The following is a 22,047-nucleotide window of genomic DNA, read 5'->3' as shown; positions in this document are numbered from 1 at the left end:
GCACACACTGGGTATGTAAATCATATATAGATAGCGAATAGGAAACAGCATATAGCTTCTCTTGGTGCTATCCGGTTCTTCATGTTGACTCTTCTACTGTAATGTAAGCCTTTTTAGAACAGAAAAGAGGGGCATATACTGTGGCCATTGTGCTCTGGTTTTCTGTGTTTGGCTTGGGTCGCTAAGTTACCTGTTGATTTCTATTGTGGTGCAGTGCTGAGTGGGACAGGGCATTGAAGTTATCACAGGAACACTGAGCGTCCCTGTAGACACCAGGCCATATGCTCTCTGTAAATATGGGACACCTTTTGTGAGTTTGAGCATGCTCCAGTCCGGGCTGTGTGTCTAACCCCTGTCAGCTTGTGTCAGCTACTGTTATCTGCATTACATAACCTTCAACTGGTCAGTAGATAATGAGTTTCACACTTCTACTTATACATGTTAACCCAGTTGCTACTTTCTATAATAATACACATTGTGTACAATATTTACCAAAACAAATTCATCACAGGCAAATTTTGTAAAATGTCTATTTGCTTTTCTTTTTTTCAATTGTAATGTATTCATTCATTGGAGAATATATTTCTTGTTATGTTTAATGTGTATGCTACTTTATATTCACACACAACTCAAATTTCAATGAATCTGTCCCTGACCATTAACCAATTTAGTGTTTGGTCATACTCATAGTTTACAACCGAGATTATGAGACACTTTGCTCACCAAAATGCTTAATTGACGAGGTTGAAGAAAGGGCTTTCGGTCCACTGAACTCACAGCTTTAATTATCCCTCAATCAATGACAGCAATTTTCTTCTTCTCTTGATTTCCCCTCCCTTCTGCTTTTCTTTGCAGTCTTTGAGTGTAAATCCCAACTCACCAACCATGGGCGCCCTCAGATGACCTACTCCTGCACTGGACTCAGGGTGCTGCAGGGACAGGCCTGTCCCCCCTCTGCGGCCCTGTAAAGATACATACACTAGTCACTCAAATAATAGGTTTCCCAAGTTGTTATGGTACAGTAGGTAAGTCATATAATAATATACGTTTTTATGAAAATAGTAATAAAGGTTTTACTAAGGAAACAAAAGTTGGCTAATATGACCAGTAATGTATTATAATTGCATGAGTGTTATATTAGTAACATTAGAAACCCAAAATGCCATGAGTTATTTTGTTTTGACTCATGCACAGTCCTCCCACACAATGTGACATTTCAGGGGCTGATCATATTGTAAATATCTCAAGAAAATAAAGAGTTGATATAAGTTATTTCTTATATGTCTTATATATCTGTTGTTATAATAATAATAATCAAAAAAGGTTCAAAAGTAACTTTTTTGAACAAGTGAATCAATTTCAGGTTTGACATATTAATAACATGTATTTGTACCATGCCTAAATATTGTCAATGCCTTGCATTGCCTTTTGTCAAGTAATCAACAGAAACCTAACACTTAACTCGGCCAATAAGAACAAGAGTCGAACTGCTATAGAAATCCATTGAAAGTGGTGCATGGCTCTTACAATGTCTATTTTTCTCGATGACCTTTAAGAGGAACCGCAACCCATCAAAATATTTCGCTTGATTCCTGTGTCTTCTTTGCATTCTGAATGTGCACCTGCCCACTCATCGGGCAAATATTCAAATACTCCTGGAAGCTGCAAAACTGTACGGTGACACTCCCAAGTCCAAGCAACGTTTAAACACAACTCGTGACTTTCACGCACAACAAATCATTGTGTTGTTGTTGTTGTTGTTTCAACTATTCCTGAAGATAAACCAAAACCCCAGTCTGTTCTCTGATATCAATTTGCCTGATGCCTACTCGTGTTTTAGCCTATTTGGCTAATTTAAAATAATCTACAGAGAAGGCTGGGTTTAATTTAACTGAGTTATATGTGTTTTGTCACACGTAACCATCAATAGGTTTGGCTATCAAATCCAAAACTCTACTCTCCCTGTCGACTTTGGCTTGTAGTTCACGTTCTGTTTTCTATCCGTCTGTTCTGCTCTATCTAAAGGAGCTTTGTGAGTTATACACACATCAGGCTTAGTTTTTGTTCTCACGTACATATGTTCTACTGTTGGAAAAGGGTGGAAGCCTTGCTTTTTGATTAGACTCGAGTAACACTTCCAAAGCACTTTTCTTCTGATTCCTTTGTCAAAGTCAAGTATCTAATTGTCGCCGGGTTGTGAATGATCCCTTCATTAGGATCACCATTACCATTACGCATGTGGTCCCTTAGTTTTAATACAACCGGGGATGGAGCCGTGCGCCTTGATAGTGACTTCATTGACATCAGCAGCTTCCTGATGCAATGCAACTGTAACCGCGTGTGGGAAAACAGGGAGATCACCTTTTTATCCGCTGAACCAAGATGATCCTATTTCTGCATAGTAAGCCGCCTCAGCCCCGCTCAACTCACTACCAAGAACTGCAAGAGATTGTCTACAACGTCTATTTTCAGACGTTAGATTCCTTACATTTGACTTGTTGCCTTTTCTAAACTGCAAAAACTAACGAAATGAAACTCTTGTAATTGTCCAGATCCATAGACTATATGCTTATGTTTTTATTTTGTTCTCATTACCCGGCTGTTAAGGTGCGTGATGAGAAAGTTTTGGCTCATCTGACATCTGCAAGAGACACGCAGTCACCTGTCAAGAGAAAAGACCAGGCTGAACTCTACGGAAAAGCGCGTCTTTGTACTCCAAGTGGGAAGCCGATGATGTAGAAGCCTCTGTAAAGGCGTTGCCAGTCAGTGATAATGGTGTAATAATCAAGCGCAAGTGAGAAAGGTTGTACACGTTTGTTCACACGTCCTGTTGTCAACACTTGAGCAACTACATAAACCCACTTGGACTATGCAAATGCGCCTGACGCACGCACGGAGCGCACACGGACCTCATCAGCTCGGGCAGTGCAGCTTCCCTCTTGACCGGGATGTGGACACGTGAGCCGGGCTGACTTTGCCGTGGCTTCGGGATGAGGTGTTCCCAGTCCGTTAATGGACAGCCGTGTGAACTCTACGTGGAGGCTTTACGCTGCGCTCTGCTGTGTTTTTCTCCGCTCTCCGCCGCTCCGCCTCCCCCTTCGCAACATTGACGCAACCAAAAAAACACTGGAACAAAAGAAACAACTTCCTTGAAGCTTTGCTGAAACTGCACTTAGTCGGAGAGGAATGGATGGAAGCGTGTCAACTTGCCCTGGGGTGGAATGTGTCGAGAAGGTGAGGTTGTCACCAGCGGACCGGCGACTCCTCCAAAGCCGTCCACACAGAGGGGAAGATGCCCTGGAAAACACCCGTCTGTGAGTGGCGTTCAAGTCAGGGGAGTCTGTGTAACTTTGGCCGTGTGACCTCGCCACTAGTTTGTCGTGTCGTAATTGTGGGGGGAAAAAGTAATTCATTTGGGTGGTAGATTGAAAGTGGCTTTGTTGGCATTCGTGCTGTCGAACTCAAGAGCGAGAATATAAGTTAAAGGCCGAGTGTTTTCATTGAGGGCTGGTGCCGTCTATGTATAGGCGAGATGTTGCCTTTGTATATGACAACTTTGTGTGTTGGCGTTTATGAGTTATACCGCCTGTCATTCTGAAACTCTTTTGTGGATTTGAAAGTCAATTCATGTGGATGTGTGCGAGAAGCAGAACATGAGTGTAACGCGTTGATAACTCGCCCGGTTTATTATTGTTATTCATGCGGCAGCTCGGACTAGTCGCCGGTCGAGAGAACGTCCCACTGCGCGAGAAGAAACAAGCCTCGACACGACACCGCGATCATTTTATCTCAATAATAGAATGTGGTTAGTGCAGGGCACTGTGTTTAACTTTTCTTAGAGGTGTCAAGCACAGTTTTGGGCGGACTATCACTCTTGCTTTGTCGCGTCGGTGTTTTCACTGCACGAACAAAGGGTTGGATGGAGTACTCGGCTCGACCCACAGAGTCGGTGGCGAGGAGGGCTGTTTACAATAATAACACGGGCGGGGCCACGTCAGGCGAGCGACAGCGGCTACAGCCAATCAGAGGGCAGCACAGCGATCAGCAACACGCTATATTTGGAAAGTGATTACATCACCGAGGTACAACAGCGCAGTAAGGAGGGAGGGACTTCCGGAGGAATTGTCATTTTGTAGTCCAGAAGCAGCGCATAAGACGAGATGAGTTTGTTTTTACAACTTTATGTCAATATTGTATAAGTTATTTTAGCAATAGTTTAGGCTTCATGATCAAGCTTATTATGCTTTTATTACATAGGAGTCTAGATCTATACATATAGGCCTATATAGGCTTTTGTCAGGTTGGGTATGTGATTAACACGTCATAAGGGCTGATGTAAAGCTTGTACAAATGCTCTTTGTCAATAATACTTTGCTGGCAAAATAATGATATAATAATGCATGGCTAGATTTTTGAATTGGGCATTTGCTTTCTTAATGCAGATTCATGTTTTTTTCATATTCACATAGATTTTTTGTAAATTCAATAGAATAATCCCATGAATCCACATACATCAGACATACTTCTGTGAAGTAATTCATGTAAAAAAACGAATATATTTACTTGCCTCTCTTTCTAATTGTCTTCTCCCAGCATAATTTTAAATTACATTTTGTACAAATGTATGTTTTTTATTACTGTATATTGTTTTAATTAAAATAGATAAATACTAATGTTCCCATGGAATATATATTAGTTGTTGATGTTTGTTTGCGTGTGTGCTTCTGTGGAGGACAGAGGGTCTGACATGACCACTTTGTGCTAAAAAGAGGTCAGAGGTTGCTGTAGTATTTTCAGGGTGACCTGCTAGTGACTATTAGCCATTGATAAATGTGATGTCCCACAAGTGTGCGGGTTGCACTCTTTAAAGGGGGAGGTGTTATAACACGCCCCACGCTAACCTCCCAACCAACCCCACCTCAACTTGTTCATACACACATGCAAACACACACTCTGTCCCGCTGACAGGAGCACAAGGGGGCAGCTGCTACAGATGTCTCTGAGAGAGGGGGAGGGGTGGCCAGGAGACATCAATGGATAGGCTTTCTCTCCAAAGTTCTCACTGGGCCTCATTGTATTCTTTAAAGACCACAGCCAAGGAGTGGGCCATGTTAATAAAGTTTGTATACTCTTCAAAACGCTTGTGTAACAGTTCTTATACTATAAGAGTGTGACAAATGTTACTTGTTACTATAGGCTCACACTTTGTTTGTTGTTGTTAGTAATTCAGTTGATCACAGAAGTTACTGTAAGTGAACTGGGGGATGGGGGTCAAAGTAGATTTGCTGATGTTCATGTGGTTCAGGTATGAATCATTTGATTATTGATTCTTTAATCATTAATCCTGTGCAGTTCATGTTAGTCTGTGTTCACTTGCTGATCTATTTGAATGTTGGTTAGATATCAATTTTCCATTGTTTAAGATTCTGTGGTCCCATGTCTGAAGGTGGTGTGAATCTTTAAGTCATATGAAAAAGAAGAAATACATAAAAATTGTAAAATCTCCTCCCAATCAGATGCAGCTAAGAGTAACTGTCAACCATGCACACACGCCATCTAACATGAAATCAAATTACCCTGGACCCAAAGTACCCCACCATGGCAACTTAGACTCGCTCAATAGCTGTGACCATCCAATATGACAGGGCTGCTCTTGTTCAGCCTGTCCACCACACAAGGGAAGCCCCACACTGTCTTAAACCTTCTCATAAAGAGATGCATTATAACATGATTTCATTTGGTCCTGCAAAACAACCAAGTGTGGATAGCAGTGCTGCCTGAGTAGCATGGTTCATTTGTGTAGTGACATGTGACTTGTGTTTTTGTGAGTCATAAGGATCTCCTGCCTAATGGAAGGCAGTGTGTGCTCATGTGATAGTGACACAATGCATGATGAACTCTATAGCATTCACAGAGCTGCACTTGGCTACTGTTTGCACCATTCAGTAGCCTCACATCACATCCATCTTTATAGTCTATATGTTGTTGTCATAATGTAAAAACATCACTTTCATAGAACAGGGTTTGCATTCTATAACTTGCCGGATTTGTTGCTATCTTTTTGCATGCTGTGGTAACACCATCTTGGTCTCCCCAATGGTCACTGTGGTGTTTTTGCTGGCTCATCCCTGCCTCTCCACATGGCTGTTTAACAGCACAGAGCTCCTCCTTACTGGCTTCCTGTCCAAACCAGTTTATCTGTAAACAAGTGTGTTTTTCCCTGTCTGCCCCATTGTGCACATTACTGCAGAATGTATACACAATGAGGAGCCTCGCTTTACTTTACTAAACTTGCCCACAATATAGGATTACATTTTCATATGCTCTCCATGAGAAGGGAATTTTAGAGAAGTCTTAATTGTGATGGTGTAGATATAATGGCTGTCTTGGCTTATCATGTTTGATGTATAAGCTCAATGTGATGTGAAGCAAGTAAATTAACATTGTACCTCATGGTAATAGATGGTTTAGGACCAGTGACTCTTTCAAATGTAGGCCTGCACGAAAAGTAAGAAAAATGTTAACTATTTTGTGTATGTAAGTATTTGGAGAATTTTGGTTTTCCAAATATTTCCTACATGTTTGCTGGCAGATAGGCATTTTTACATTTACACCCAACCATGGCCATTTCCCCATCAGCAGTAGACCTATAGCAGAGCAGTGACCACAGAACAGAGTGAAGAGGTTTTCCTGTGCCATATGTTTAGCATAGTGCTTTTAGCAGCTTGTATCAATCACTTATTGGCTATATCGCCGGGATCGATGTGAAGTTTGCCGAGAGCCGCTCGCTGACATAAAACCCCGCTGAGCACGTAAAGAGTTAAGTTTCCTCCTGGTTGTGCTCTGCGTGGGCTACCAGATCATTCGAGAGTGCATTTCCACCGTCCAATCAGCGGCGCGGGCTTCACTTTGCATTCAGCCAATGGGCGCAATGGGAGGCTCTATCGAATTTGAATGAGGAGTGTATCTTTTCGGCGCCATTTTCGAGTGAGCTGCGCTTGCCTCCGCAGCTGCGGCGAGAGGATGCTGCGATCAAGCTGCCGCTGAGGCGGAGGGACGAGCCGAGCGCTCACTCTTCAACTGCGCCTTTTTTGGAGGGGAACAGTGCTTTTCACGACACGGCGCGGGGTGAGTTTGCACTTGTTCCGTCGAGCCGGGTAGTTCATGTGTGTTGAACGCCGAAAGACCCGAAGTGATAGTGATCCACAGAGGCGGGGAGCCATTTGAGCAGCTTTGCCATTACTTCTCCTGCGTTAGCCTGTTAGCTTAGCCTGCTAGCGCTCAGGATTTGTGACTTTGCTGCGCTGTAAAAAACTGCACAATCAGCGTTCCGTTTCGCCTAGGTAAGTCGGAAATGTGCGGGGAAATAAAATAACTACGGACTCAAATCGACGGAGGTGTCTTGGTGGGAGACCGAATGAAAGTTTGAACCTGACAGACGTTTTTTTTTTCTACATTTATGCCAGAGTTTTTGAGCGGGAGGTGCAGAGGTGGGCAGTGTCAACAAATCCACGGAGCGCACAGGCTTAGGAGGGAAAAGTGCAGGGGAAAGGGCGGTGAGCATCGCCTCCTTTTACAGTTTGCAACTTAAGTCTTTCTTTTTATGCTGTCACCGGGTTTCGGACGCGGACTTGTGCGGTGGGCAGGGCAGTGCGCGAGGCGGACAAACAGTAGGTCACGTATCCTTGTCTATTTGCCCGCGGAGACTTGAGGACACTACATAGACTTTTACACAGTTGTCGCTTCTCTTGTCTGACTATTACAAATAATATGGCCCCGTGCCAACAATCTAAAGTGTGTGGTTATAAAGTTGTAACGACGCGTTAACAGTTAAGACACGTGGCTGTAACCGTCTTGTGTGAAACGGTGGTAAAAGGGATCATGTCATTTGTTTTGGGTGCGTTTGCCTTTGGGAGTCGTGACTTTTCATAGAAGCTCACATTCCTGATGAAGTGGGGTATTTTAGCCCATTCAAGGCTGTCCTCTAGAGGAAAAGAGAGGCTCATATAATGGTGCGTCTAGAACCCTCCCCTCACACTTCCCTACACCAGTTTGTGTTGCATAATGTGACACAATTACACTTTCGTTCCATACAGTTTATTTATTACATATATATCTGACTTCATGGTCTGTCTGACAATGGGACTTTGGTGCTTTGTCAGTTTTACTTTCTTTTTTTTCTTTTTTTTTTAAGACCATAATTATAGTCTTTTGAGTTGACTTGGTTGATAGAATATTCCACGCCTATTTAACAGAGTTGTTGCTTGTATTTACAGATTAAATATTCTTGACCTATATACTAGTCGTATACAGTACAATAGTGACACACACACACATACACAAGATATAAAAACTGCAGTATAATATTAGTACTTATTTTAGAATGATCAGAAAGGGGTTTATTGCCATTGTCAGTGAACAGAATTCACAAACTAGGAACTTGCTTTGACATTAAGGTGCAACACACAACAATTTGTAATAAGAGCAAAATATATGCAATATAATACCTCTTTGTATTGAAAAGTATAGACTGACAAACATAACCAAGAATTTGAGTGATAAAATAGTTACACATCAGTGGTGTCTCAAAAATATGTGGAGAGTGTACATCACAATTAGCAGAAAAATACGTTTCATTTTTTTAATTTAAATGCAGACGGGAGAATATTAAACATTTTTTTTAAAGGACTTGCTTGACAAATAATTCCCAGTAGTTGTGCTTACATGAAATTAACACCCAAATATTTTTCTCCACATTGGAATCAGCAGTGTATGTAATAAAAAAAAACATCTGACCATCTTTGTCTTTAAATATGACATTTTACAGATTACCCTGTTAAATGCTTTGTGCTTCAGGTGCACTGTAAAATGTGGCCCAGGTGGGAGTGATTATATTAATATTTTTCTTTTGTCAAGTATTCAAAATAGGCGATTCTTTCAAAACTAAGTACATTCTGTGTCAGACAGTGACATTGTGTAATCAGAGTCACCATGGCACCTGCAGTGAACTATTTTAATTAGAAAGCTCTTATCTTGTACATACAACGTGTAGCGGCCCCTAATTAGCTTCTGTAATACTTATTCCCGTGTCACTCGTGTATTGGTCAAATCGGTGAACTTGCACAAATGTTCATGTAGAAACAACACTTCTGTGGTCACCGTAGTGTTAATGGGCCTTGTATGAGAGGCTACAGGTCGACTTGTGGGCCGGGGTGCTGCTTCAGACCGTTCGCTTGACATTCTGTGACTCATCATTCTGTCTTCTTTGGACCCCTCCAGCGAAATGGGCTCCCACCCCCATTTCCTGGTGAAACGGAGGCTCTTCTTGTACATGTGCTGTAGTCGGGCTGCACAGAACCCCCACTCCTCTTCCTCTTTTCTGCAGCACTCAGCACAAACTTCAGAGTATTCAAATTTGCTTTGACGGGCACAGGTTTTCACGGGTCGTCTTGGTCATTTTCCAGCAATTAGTCTTGGTTGAAGTTTTGTGGGTCAGAGCATTCAATTGAAGCTGTATGGGTTTTGTAACAGCCGGTTTCTCATACACACCACGTTAAAAGTTGTATGATTTATAAAAATAAAAGTGTATTTAGGAGTTGCCTAAAAATAATTAAGAGTGATGAATTTTGTATTGTTTTTTTGCCTCATATTTTCATGCTTGAGCTTTGCATACTTGGTTCATAGGATTAAAAGTGGCTTTGTATGAAACACTTCCTTTAACTGTATGAGTGTGACTATGTGTGGAACAATACACATTGACATGTTTATTTATGAATGTTGGTAGTTTGTTTGGCAGCTGCACAAACTACATACACCACATTTTATTGACTGCTGATTTCTCTGATGTACAGATGTGTTTAGTATAAATTATACTTACTCATCTTAAATAAACTCCCTGGCATTTGTTTAATTTTATTATACATTTCCATGATATTTTTATTTTCAAATAAATAAGTTTCCCCCATTTGTGCTAGCATGATGGTTGTGGTGACTTTTGGAAGTGTGTGACAGGACGTCCCGAGCCTTTTGCCCATTCTTTGTTCTTCTTTTGTGGGATGTCTGATTAAAGAATAATTATTTAGAATTTTCAGAATTGCAATATACAAAACACACTGCCCTATACAGTCTGTAGCATCATTGCAGTTTATAGGACACTTCATGTAAACACATCCTCTTAAAAAGTCATATCTGCAGCTCAATTATCTGCAAATATTTGAAAATATTTTATTATTTGATTTTAATATTTTATCGTTAATATCTAAAATTATAGACTGTTAATGTATATGCATATGTTCCATATAAAAGGTTAAAAAATGCATAATTGTATATATTGGCTACACACACACACACAAACCCATTATTATATTACTAATTCATAGTATTTCATTCAAATAATATTAAAATGTTTTATGATTTTTATTAAATATATTTTTTCAGTCCTGCCAAATTTCCATGTGGAAAATGTGCTCTGATTCCCAGTTGGAGTGAAAGTGTTGTTTTTGTAAATCCCAGATCTTGACATCAAACGAGAGCCAGGGCAGAGACCCTCCACAGACTGAGTCTGGGTGTGCCACAGCAGCTCTGCTTCTTCCTCTTTTCCCCCTTCACAGTGAGCTGCACGTCCAGAGTCCATCTTAACTCTTCACTGAACATTTGAACAGAGTGAAGCAAAGTAGTTTGAGCTGCAGTAGTGTTCTAGTAATAGCCCCTGGTACATTAGTGTCCGGGTGGAAAAGTGTGAACATGGAAAAGTGCTTGGTTTTCATCCTTAGACCTGAGGGAAAGCTAGAAACAAATAAATTAGGAGCTCCAAATATTTTTATTTTATTTTTTTAATATATTAGTTCATGTATAGTGATGAGATAAAAGTAGTTGCAAAGGATACACCATTATTTTGTATTATTGGATGCAATTATTTTCCTTAAATCTGCTAAAGTAAATGAGAATGATCAGCCCTGAGTAGACTATTTGTGACAGCTTTATATAATATATATATATATATGTATATATGTATATGTATATAATATATATATATATATATATATATATATATATATATATATATATATATATATATATATATATGTATGTATAATATATATATATATATATATATATATATATATACATATACATATATATATATATATATATATATATATATATATATATATATATATATATTATATACATATATATATATATATATATATATATATATATATATATATATATATATATATATATATATATATATATATATATATATATATATATATATATATATATATATATATATATATATTATACATATATATATATATGTATGTATAATATATATTATATATATGTATATATATATATATATATATATATATATATGTATATATATGTATGTATAATATATATATTATATATATATATATGTATACTGGCATATATATATGTGACTGGCACAGTGTCCTGTCCTTGTGCTTCATGTGGAGGGGCACTTGACCTTCGACCCAGGGGTCAGGTGACTCTTGCAGACTATTGTAGCTGGGGCACATGTCAGAGGAATGGGTTAAGGTTCCACGGTGAAGGTGACATGTCTGCACATGCTTCCCTAAAGGAGACAGAATGGAATAGATTAGACAGAAGAACTGATGTGAAACTCCTGGACAGGAATGTTCAGAGACAGCTCACCTCATTAACACCACAGATGTAACGATTCACATTAAAATCTCCTATCCACTGGGGGCATATATGTAAATAATTTTCACAATGTTTTTGTTGGTTTGTGATTCAATTTACATTTCAGTAAGATGTATATTTTGTTTGTCCCAAAAGGGTAATTCATAAATAATGATTTAGTAACGTAAAGTCGTGGAGATGTGCAGTTCCTGTTTCTGATTGTGATTAATGTTTCAAATGAGTCAAAGCATTGCAAAGATCCTCTAAAATAGCAGGTGTAAAATATAAGTGCTTTAGTGTGGTGTTGGTGGATTTTGTAGTAGACGAGCACATGTCCAGCTGCTGTTGCTGCTGAGTGTATGTTAGAGTGTATGTTGTGTTATTGTGCCTGCGCCTGAGCCTGTTTTTATTACACAGCTCCGCTTTACATCACAAACACAACCAGCCCACTTTTTACATATAAACATTTATTTATGTATGTGTTATTAGTTTCTGTTTTCTCTTTCCTGGGTCACTGGTAACAACAGCAATTGCTCTAAGGGCAAAATAATTTTAGACTACTACTTTATTATTAGTAATGTTTCTTCACGGAGAATGTGATTGTGACTGAAAATGACTCTAAAAGATGTCCATTTGTGACCAAGGTCATAAATGCAGGTCCATTGAGACCTCTAGTGGCTGCACAGTTGTGGAAGACTTTCAGAGTTGGATCTAGCCATAACAGCAGTGTATTGTAGGTTCTGAGTAAAGTCTGTGCTGGTTTTAACATGAGAGGTGAGACCAGTTTGTAAGAGTTGCACACAATAGTTTTGCCATTTTACACATTGGTATAAAATACACCTGGGACGGATAACAAACTGGTTGATGAGTTTCATTAACATATTTATATTTTTTCAGAAAAAGTGCATTTATTAGTTTTTGCACCCACTTGAACTTGAGGAACAGGATATTCTTACTGTCATGATCATTTAATTTAGAAAAACATTCACTGTTCTCATACTTATTGATCATAAGATACTTGTCCATAGTAATATTTCTGTAGCATTATTTTGTTTTAATCTTTTTTATTAACCCCCATACTTGACATTATTAGGAGGACGATCAGATGCTTGTTGAACATTTTGTACCATTTTGTACCATTTATCACTTTCTGTGGAAATGACCAATTAATAGTATGTGCATTTGATTCTGTCAGACTTGAACTTGAGCAGACTTTGGTTTGAGGAGTAAAAAAATAATGAATAAAGGAAAAGTACCCTGCAGTCTGCATTTTTATCACTACTTTCTACTTGTGCTATCTGTGTACAATTTACCATTTTGGTAAATACTTCCAACCTGTTACCTATCCTTTGGTTACAACGTAAAAAAAATATTCTATAAAAAACACATTTTTATTTTGTTATGAAAAGTGACAGAACAGTTACCTAATGAATATATTTAAAACGTTTATAATCTTGTTCTCAATTGATTTTTGTTCTGTTTTCAGATGGAGAACATGTCTGATGAAGATGGGGTTTCTTGGGAGCACAAAGTGCACACCACTGTCCTGCGATGCTGTAGCAGCACGGAATGGTTTGTGGGATACAGTGAGATGCAGGCCATGCCATGCTGCAGCAGCAGAGCAGGAGCTCACATTTTAAACACCTCAAGCGTTTGAGAATAGACGGAAATATGAACTGATCACATGAACCGTAGAACATATTTGTACTAGACTTTATGAAGACCAGATATTTTATTCTTTGCAAATTATCATTTTTATTCTTTGCACCATCATCTTTGTGGTTTGATAATAATTAACCCTGTGACGAGCTGGCCCCTGTCCAGGGTGTACCCTCCCTAAGTCACTGGGATGGGCTCCAGTCACACATGACCCCAAATGGGCACAAGCAGTAGAACATGAATGAGTGACTGCTCAGATTGTGGTTCTGATGGTTTATATTGTGCAGTCCTGGACCTCTGTCTGATGAAGCTGGTGGCCTTACTGTAGCAGCACGTAAATATTGGAGTAAGAATGAATGCAGCCTCCAGTATTCCCCGTGCTGCTGGAGCACAGCTGACCCCTGCCCAGTGTCCATGGAACTACATGCAACTACATGGACCCTTGTAAATAAAATGTTTTGAAACATAATGGACTCGTATGATATTTTGCTTTTGTTGTCTATTTTCTATGTAATTATCAGAAAAGATGTTAATGATTGACATTTTTAAAGTGCTAATACTTTCTGGAAACTCACATTTGAATAAATAAAGACTTCTAAACTGGCGAGTGATGTGATTTTTGGCAGCTCCCCCTGACAGCCCTATAATGAACACTAAGCGTTAGTCTTCATGTTCTTTTAAGGTCTGCTACTGCGTCCATTGTAAGACCATGTTCTTTAGTTCTGGTGATCTGACTTTACCTGAGCTCGTGTGGAGCAGGGTCTCTGCTGTTCGTCACTCAGTCCCGGGCCTTTCGGGCCTTTTCAGAAACAACCCACGCGGATACGTTTGTAGGCATTTACGGTCAAATGTTTCACGTGGCTGTACGTTTTCTTTAAATTCATATTTTATCGACCCTAATTGGGATTTTTTCCCCCTTTCGTCGAAGTTCAATTTGTAGGTTACTGACCTTCCCTGTCGTTTTAAGGGCCTGGCACGAGGGCCTTTTTAGGATACTGTCTTTTTAATCAGGTTCTTTGCCTTAACCTTAAATGCCTTGTACATCTTAAACGTTACATTGGCACGCTTTGCTTTGCTCATGGTTTATGGTTTATGGAGGTGTTCGTGGGCAAAGGCGCAGGCCTCGTCTGCATTAGGAAATCCTGCTGCGTCACAGCGCACACACATGTGGCCATCATGTACTCTTATGATAGATTATTTTACCTCATTTTTCTAATTCACGAGGCCAGAGCGTTTTAGACCTTTTCAATCCAGCAGTAGCCTAAATGTTCATACTTCTACATTCTTGCCATTGGGAAGCATCCAGCATATTTCTGATGAACTTAAATCTCATGGGAATAATATCCTTCATTGTGGCGGTCAGGTAGGCCTCTGCTTGTGGCAAAACTTGAAGCTGTCCTAATGCTGTTTAAGTCTTTTTCCAGGCGGTGCCAACTGCAACTATTTAGCGGCACTTGACATCCTTTTGCCTGGCAACAGACTCCATATGTGATGTGACGCAGGACCTTGTGAGTTGACTTGACTTCAAACCTTTATGTTGCTAATCTTTGCTAATTGCCTAAAATATTGTGTAACAGTTAATATCTAAATGAACAATGCCTTTGACGTCTGCCAGGACCTGGAAGAGTTAGGTCAACTCAAAATGCACTGAACAGCGGCGCTCTTCTTGTGTTCATCAAAAATCATAAAGCCTAAATGTAGATTAAAATTATGTTTACCTTGATTTAAGTTTTCCCCAGGTCTATCTTCACTCACTGTAAAGCCAGGGCCTGTAACCTTGTATGTGCAGCATCACTGTGCCACCTCGCGCGCTCAGAAAAGGCCAGTGCGCGCGCTGCCGCACGAGCCTTTTACAGAAAGCATTGAAAACACGTTATTTTACTGCTTGTCAAATTTATTTAGTTACTTTTTGATACGTATAAAATTGTCATGTCAAGAGAAAGAAAACTTTTAGTTGTATAAAGGGAGCTAAAGCTGATCAAAACGTAGTGGCATTTAAAGTACAGTACAAGAAATAATTCAAACTGACAGCCTACTCCCACAATAACGTGTCGTGTAGGCCTAACTGTTAAAGCTAAAGAATTTAATAGTGGAGTCCATTATGTTTAGGAAGCCTACAGTGAGTAAAGTGGAGGATGAAGAGGCCAGCTCGCGCACAAACACCGCGCTGTGGGACAGGTGTGACGTGAGCGCACTGAGCAGCGGCTCCACACCGAGCTGCGCAGAGGCTGTGAACACGTGCGTGCAGGACAGAAGCAGGACCACGGCCACGGACACGCGCAGAAACAAAGTCCTCCCGTTGGAAGAGGCTCGCGCGGCTCCGGACCTGTACGACACCTTCTCATGAGGCACGCTGATCTGATCCACCTCTCTGAGCCTCAGGGAGTCCCACTTCTTCACATCGAAATTACGCACGAACGGTCCGACCTCCACATCCTTACACCTGGGCAGCGGGGTTTCTCTGAGCATCCTGAACTTGGCACGGAACTCCTGCATCTGCTGCAGGAAGCACAGGGGGTCCGTAATGCTCTTGAAGGACCCGGCCATGCTCAGGGCGCGCTCCTGCTCCTCCAGAGCCGCGCTCAGCCGCGTGATGTCCGGGTCGTACGCCTGCATCACCACCAGCTTCAGCGTCTCCAGGTCGGAGAGGATCTCGTTCTTCTTGCACTCGATGGCGCTCATCAGCCGGTCGAAGTAGTCGGTCACCTTCTCCGCGTCTCTGCTCAGGGACTGCAGCGCCTTCTTCTTCCCGGCCTGCAGACTCTCCAGACAGGACAGGATGTGCGCGCTCTGCCAGCTCTCCACGCCGCGCTGCAGCTCCTCGAAAGACGCCTTCTCGCGCTCAAACGCGTCCTCCAGCGAGCTGAACCGGTGTCCCCGGTGCTCGTCGGTGGTCGCGCAGAAGCCGCAGATGAGTCTGAGGTCCGTGGCGCAGAAGATGTTCAGTGGTTGCCCGCAGTGTTGTTGGCACACGGACATCTTCGGGTACAGCCGGATCTTGCTGTACTTGTCAACGATCCCGCGCAAAGAGAAGTTGATCTGGAGGCTGTTCGCTCCGTTGTGCGGCGTTTCTTTGCGACAGGCGGGGCATTTTAACGGTGCCCTGAACGCGGCGCCCCGGTTCCCCTCCAACAACAATCCCTCCAGGCATTTCTTGCAAAAGCTGTGAGAGCACAGAAGCACCCGCGGGTCTTCGAACAGACAGCAACAGATCGGGCACGTAAGTTCCTCCTCCAGCTGCTCTATGGCGCCCTGTAAACACAGCACCAACGCGTCAAGTATCCGCTTCATATCAACATTAAACAGGGAACCCACCCAGAATGGCAGGCTATTATAAGCAAAAGCATCTCAAAAGGATACAGATTATTAACCCGTTGCCAGTGATTCAAGTTGCCCAGTCTTGAGACGGCCACTGGGTCGTCTTACTGTGCCCACTGTGCCCATGTGAGGGGGCGCGCGCCAGTGTTGGCATCATCTCTGCCACGGTCATCCAGATTGTAAGCTTCAGCGACAAACATATTCCCCTGTTCAAATCTCCCCGTGTCCAGATCTAGGTTCAAACTAAAATGCAGAGATTTGTTGTTTCTGATTCTGCAAACCCAAAAGAAAAAAAGGAAAAAATACATGACGCTGCTAAACGTGAAAATTCCCATCGTCCCGACGTAGATCTGGGCTTGTTAAAAATAGCCAGAGCTCCGTTTGGAAGTCTTGCTGCAAGATGGTACCGACCGATTGTGTCAGACTTTGCAAACCCATAGTAACATGCAACTACTGGAGCAAAAGGAGCACTCACCAGCTGCAGAGGCGCAATAATGGCGCGGCTTGTTGCTGTGCAGACTTCAACCTTTTCCGGGTACAGAGTTAACCCTTTGACTCACTCCGCAGGCGTTTGAAAACACATCATCTGTTTAGTTGCGCAACACTTCAGATGACAACCAGTGCAAAGCACGAGTGCGTGTTTGTTTTGGGGCATTTTGTCCGGTTGATGTTGAGTTATGTTGCTTTTGCGTTTCGTCTTTCGCTGCACATTGACGGATGGTCTCTACCAGTGAACTGGGGGAGGGGCTGTTGCCATGCAAAACATTACAGCGTGAAAACTGTCAACCATGGGCTTTGGACCCGTTTTGGCATCATTGGTTTTTATGATGCCCCATTTTACATTCACTTGCCCTATTACGTGGTAAGAAGCTCAATATTTACAGGACAGTTTGGAACTTTGTAAACTTTCGTAAACAAAATAAAAATAAAAACGGACGTGAGTGATATCAGAGCCTGACATTCACTGTGTCATTTGTCTGTTTGATGGGGGATTATGACAGATAGTCTATTTAGCATTTTGATCAAGATACAATACTGATTTGTATGTTTTACTGGACAAATACTTACAGAAATGTAGAACTTTTCATGTAGATACTATATGCTTTAACACAAATTATAGTTGTATCGATATCAAATCAAATCAAATCAATTAACTGACATTTCAAAGGGAATTGCTTGTTTGCTTGTTTTAAAGACTTAAAACTATTAACATTTAGATCTGACAACACAATCTGCTTCATTTTGCTTCCATTGCCTCCATTCAGTAATTGTGACCTTGATTTTAACAGATCCAAACGCCCTGCCAAAGTCATTCTAGTATTACTTAAGTCATCTGAAAGTGTCGTCCTAACCTGCCTCACACTCACACGTCGCTGGGCAAGCAATGGGTCAATGTTTACGAATGATACGATCCACATTCACGGCCTCTTCCTCACATTTTCTCCACAACAAACTTTCTTAAGTCATCAGTTGTTATCTAACCCTGATACCCAATAGTTACCAAGTCACGTGTGAAATGTTGACCTTGATTTTCTTCCCTTGTTTCCATGCCATCAGGAGCACTGCCTGTCTTAGCCGCTGTGATTGGATATAGTGGGGGCAACAGCAGCTTAGGCGCGCCGCGTTAAACCACAAGGTGTCGCTGTGACGTGACGAAATCAAAAGTCGTGCTTCTAGAAGATCCTCAGAGGAAGCTTCATTTCCACCCTCTGCGTGCGAGTCGTGATGGCTGCGATGTTTACGTGCTGTTTGGGCTGTTGTGGCGATGCTGGTTCGAGGCATATCCCCCTCAAAGAGATGCCCACAGTACAGCTGGACACTCACCACATGGGTAAAAGACTTTTGTGCGCGAATCTGACTCAATCTGACGACGAGTGTTTGCTACTTCCGGTGTTAGCATGGGCTATTCGCTGTGGCAAACTACAGATGTAATGATACAGACTTGGCATATGAATTGTGTGTGTGTATATATATATATATATATAAAGACCCTTGTAATGTAATGTATTCAGAATGTTCACAATTCAGGAATGGAGGCAATTGAAGGTAAAGTGAAATAGTCGACCATATTTTCAATAATTAACTCTCATCAGACCTAAAACAGTGATCATTTTAAGCATTGTCTATATCAAACAATAAGGTACAATTTAGAATCAAAAGGTTTATTGTCAATTAACAAAATTCACAAACATAGGAACTTGTCTTGGTGTAGAAATATCAGTTTATTTGCTTGTCAATTACAAGGAACTAAAAATAATTTGTGGTTCACAAAAAAGTATATGAAATGAAAAAAACATTGCAGGGTCAACAAGTTTGTGTTATAATCGCTTGGTTAAACATAAATAAACAACATAAACAATGCAAATATGTTGACATAGCTTTCTTTTAAAGTTGGTCTCATTGATATTAAAACTAGTAAAAATTTGGACACCCGTTTTAACAAGAATCAAAACTAAAAGGAAATCTCAAACTGGACAAAATGTGACTTTCCTGACTCCCAAGTCCCAATAGTTTCCTGCTTGTCCTCCCTTCTCTCTCATCCCCCATTTCACGATGTACTTTCCTGTCAAAGCCTTTCCTGTCAAAGCTTTTCCTGTCACAGCCTAATACAAAATTAAAAACAAACAAAAAACCTTGAAACACAACAAAAATACTATTTTGCTTGTGTTTAAACTTACATTATATTGTTTAAAAGAGCATTTTCAGTATTAATCCTATTCCTTAGTATTGTTGACAAACTATTAAAGGGTCAATCACAACATATAGAATGGCTTTAGTTAAAATTGAGCCGGAGACTAAGGTGAAATCTGGAGATTTATTTAACCTGGTTTAAGGGCCTATCCACAAGAAACAAAAACTAACAACATCTTTGTCAGCACAATAGCCTCAGAAAGTGGTTCCAGTATTAATCTAAGGTTCATTTCTTTCAAAAACCGTAAATCTCCCATAGAGTTACAGAGGCCCTTGCCCACCGTCTGAGATGATTACATCTTCAAATTCAATCTAGAACGTTAACACAACCTAGAGCTCAGGGTTGTGTCGTTAGGTTTCATAGTCATGACACAAACATACAGTAATTCTAACGCCACAGGTTAAGATCCAGTTCCATTCTTACATCTTGTACACTCATGGTCATGTAAAATGCTGAATTGATATCAATGATCAGACCGTTAATTTTGCTAAATCAAACCTACATTGTTTTTCCAGGCACGGACGTTGTTATTGTCAAAAGTGGTCGGAGGATATGTGGCACTGGAGGGTGTTTGGCCAGTGCCCCTTTGCACCAAAACAAGAGTTACTTCGAATTCAAGATTCAATCCACAGGTAATCTGACCTCTGGGTATTTTTTTTGTTATTTGTTTTCACATTCAAATTAAAATGGGCAAATTACATTGTATGTGTTTGGGGTCCTATATTTCTGTTCAGGTGTGTGGGGAATTGGTGTGGCTACACAAAAAGTAAATCTTAACCAAGTGCCTTTGGGCAGAGACATTAACAGCTTAGTCTTGAGGCATGATGGCTCTGTATACCACAATAATGAAGAGAAAAACAGACTGCCTGCAAACAGTATCCCACAAGAGGGTGACATTGTGGTAAGTACATTTTTGTTCAACTAAATAAACCAAATAACTTTAAATTGCTTCTTGTTGCCACCAAATTGGCCCTGCACAATGCCGTTCCACTCATTAGAACAGTCCTTCTGACCCCTTCCTCCCCAAGTCACACTAAAATCAATAAATACTGACAGGTTAGGCAGTGAACAACGAGCCGTGGGTGAATATCACTGACATGTTATGGATTTTACAAAACAAACTAAAATTTAAAATGAACAACAAATGTCAGTAACATCCACTTGCATTTCAGTCCACTGTGTGATTGAAAGTATTTATTGATTTGAGCGCAACTCGGAGAAACCCCCATAGAGATTAAACAGGAGTACAAGTACTGTGCTCCAACAGTGCCTTTTGTCCTTTTTAGTATTTTTATGGATACATTTATGGGAAAGTGGTGTTCTTAACAGATGCAACTTCAGTTTCAACTATTTAAGTTTATATAAATGCCATGGGTCCTAATGGGTGTGCACCTAATATAGATTAAGTTATTCAAGTTCAATCTTAGTAGGAGCATGTTATTATTAACGGATGTGGCACAGATTAGAATAATGACCCTTAATCTACAAAGCATTCATTTGTGTCTGTCCATAGGGAGTCACATATGACCATGTGGAACTGAATTTATATCTGAATGGAAAGAACATGCAGTGCCCTTCTTCAGGGATCCGAGGCACCGTATATCCTGTTGTTTATGGTAAGTCATATGTCACATGTTCAATCATATTATTTAACATCTTCTACGTTCCATTAATGGATATTAACGTTTCAAACCCAGTAGAGGGCAGTATTTCCATTCTTTGCTTAAAAAATCATATTTAGTGTGTCATATTTTTAAATGCATGATGCGTTCTAACTTTTTCTTTTGTTTACAGTGGATGATAGTGCCATCTTAGATTGCCAGTTTAGTGACTTCTATCACACACCTCCACACGGATTTGAGAAGATCCTATTTGAGCAACAGATTTTCTGAAAACACTATTATAAAGCTTGTATTTGTCCATATCTGAAAGAAACTTGTGGATGTTAAATATTGATGGTTAAATCAAAACATTGATCAAATTTGTGTATGTGACTCCAGTGGCTTTTCTTACTCCAGGTTGTATCTTTTAAATTACTGCTTTTCTTGATGTCTCCTTCATAAAGAACACTATACTCGTTTGGGCAACAAGTTCCAAAGACAAAGATTCTCGTAAACCTTATTCCTGGTGTATGTCAATGGGGCCCCTGGGGAAAGCTCAGTTTTCATTTAGTTGCACCTTATAGTATTTAAGTCCATGTTATATTAATGTAATATTAATTTCAAATATAACAAATCAAAGCCATTTACCATTTATTTTTTGTTACAAATCAACATTTTTCATATTTATGTCTGTCTATTTATTATGTATTGGATTTATTCTAATTGCTGTGGTATATTCTTGCTTGCATTGTACAAATCTGTCATTGTAGATTAATACTGAATGCCCTTTCTAATTATTGATTGACTGGCCATCAACAATCGCACGGATTAAACGTTATCTTAATTTCAGGTTTAAAAGAATGTTAAATATATTTAACATTAACAGTTACAGCATATTCTCTTAAAAGTGACTTATTTGTACAATTTACAAATGTGTCTTGATTTCGTCCGATTGCACCAATGTCAGTACAAGCAAAACCAAATAATGTTGAGTTAAATAAAACTTTTCGCACATTGACCATTCTTTGTGTTTTGTGGTTCTGGTGTGAAGTTATTGCTATGTACTCTAATGTATATGTCACTAATAATCGTTGATAATAAAAG

General features: G+C 40.2%; 2 protein-coding genes and 1 long non-coding RNA gene across 4 annotated transcripts; 2 read left to right on the top strand and 1 right to left on the bottom strand.

The window, feature by feature from the left end:
• Nucleotides 1-6,738: 6,738 nt before the first annotated feature.
• LOC140359694 (uncharacterized) lies at nt 6,739-13,935 on the top strand. Its single transcript, XR_011926884.1, has 2 exons — nt 6,739-7,128; nt 13,160-13,935. It is a non-coding gene; the product is annotated as an uncharacterized lncRNA (long non-coding RNA).
• A 1,320-nt stretch (nt 13,936-15,255) lies between these two features.
• Nucleotides 15,256-17,146, bottom strand: trim13 (tripartite motif containing 13). The gene has a single exon (XM_072444780.1). The coding sequence runs from the start codon at nt 16,621-16,623 to the stop codon at nt 15,394-15,396; it is 1,230 nt and encodes a 409-aa protein (XP_072300881.1). The 5' UTR covers nt 16,624-17,146; the 3' UTR covers nt 15,256-15,393.
• A 1,123-nt stretch (nt 17,147-18,269) lies between these two features.
• Nucleotides 18,270-21,544, top strand: spryd7b (SPRY domain containing 7b). Of its 2 annotated transcripts, none has more exons than XM_072444783.1 (5): nt 18,270-18,481; nt 19,858-19,974; nt 20,077-20,247; nt 20,860-20,958; nt 21,137-21,544. In XM_072444783.1, exons 1-5 carry the CDS (start codon nt 18,376-18,378, stop codon nt 21,232-21,234), a joined length of 591 nt encoding a protein of 196 aa, XP_072300884.1. In that variant the 5' UTR covers nt 18,270-18,375; the 3' UTR covers nt 21,235-21,544. The 2 variants fall into 2 exon arrangements, with proteins under 2 accessions (XP_072300884.1, XP_072300883.1); XM_072444782.1 differs by having other exon boundaries at nt 20,077-20,243; nt 20,856-20,958; nt 21,137-21,434.
• The last annotated feature ends 503 nt before the right edge of the window (nt 21,545-22,047 follow it).

This window comes from Eucyclogobius newberryi, unplaced genomic scaffold, assembly GCF_026437365.1.
Source record: "Eucyclogobius newberryi isolate DKJ021-1_F unplaced genomic scaffold, fEucNew1.0.hap1 SCAF_14, whole genome shotgun sequence".
Taxonomy (NCBI): domain Eukaryota; kingdom Metazoa; phylum Chordata; class Actinopteri; order Gobiiformes; family Gobiidae; genus Eucyclogobius; species Eucyclogobius newberryi.
Note: the sequence above shows the minus strand (reverse complement) of the source record. Positions and strands in the feature narration are given on the sequence as shown.

Coding starts and splice junctions, on each gene's coding strand:
- spryd7b (XM_072444783.1), top strand. CDS start 18,376: ATGGCTGCGATGTTTACGTGCTGTTTGGGCTGTTGTGGCGATGCTGGT. Junction 20,248..20,859: donor AGAGGGTGACATTGTGGTAA/GTACATTTTTGT, acceptor GTCCATAGGGAG/TCACATATGACCATGTGGAA. Junction 20,959..21,136: donor CGTATATCCTGTTGTTTATG/GTAAGTCATATG, acceptor TTTTGTTTACAG/TGGATGATAGTGCCATCTTA.
- trim13 (XM_072444780.1), bottom strand. CDS start 16,623: ATGAAGCGGATACTTGACGCGTTGGTGCTGTGTTTACAGGGCGCCATA.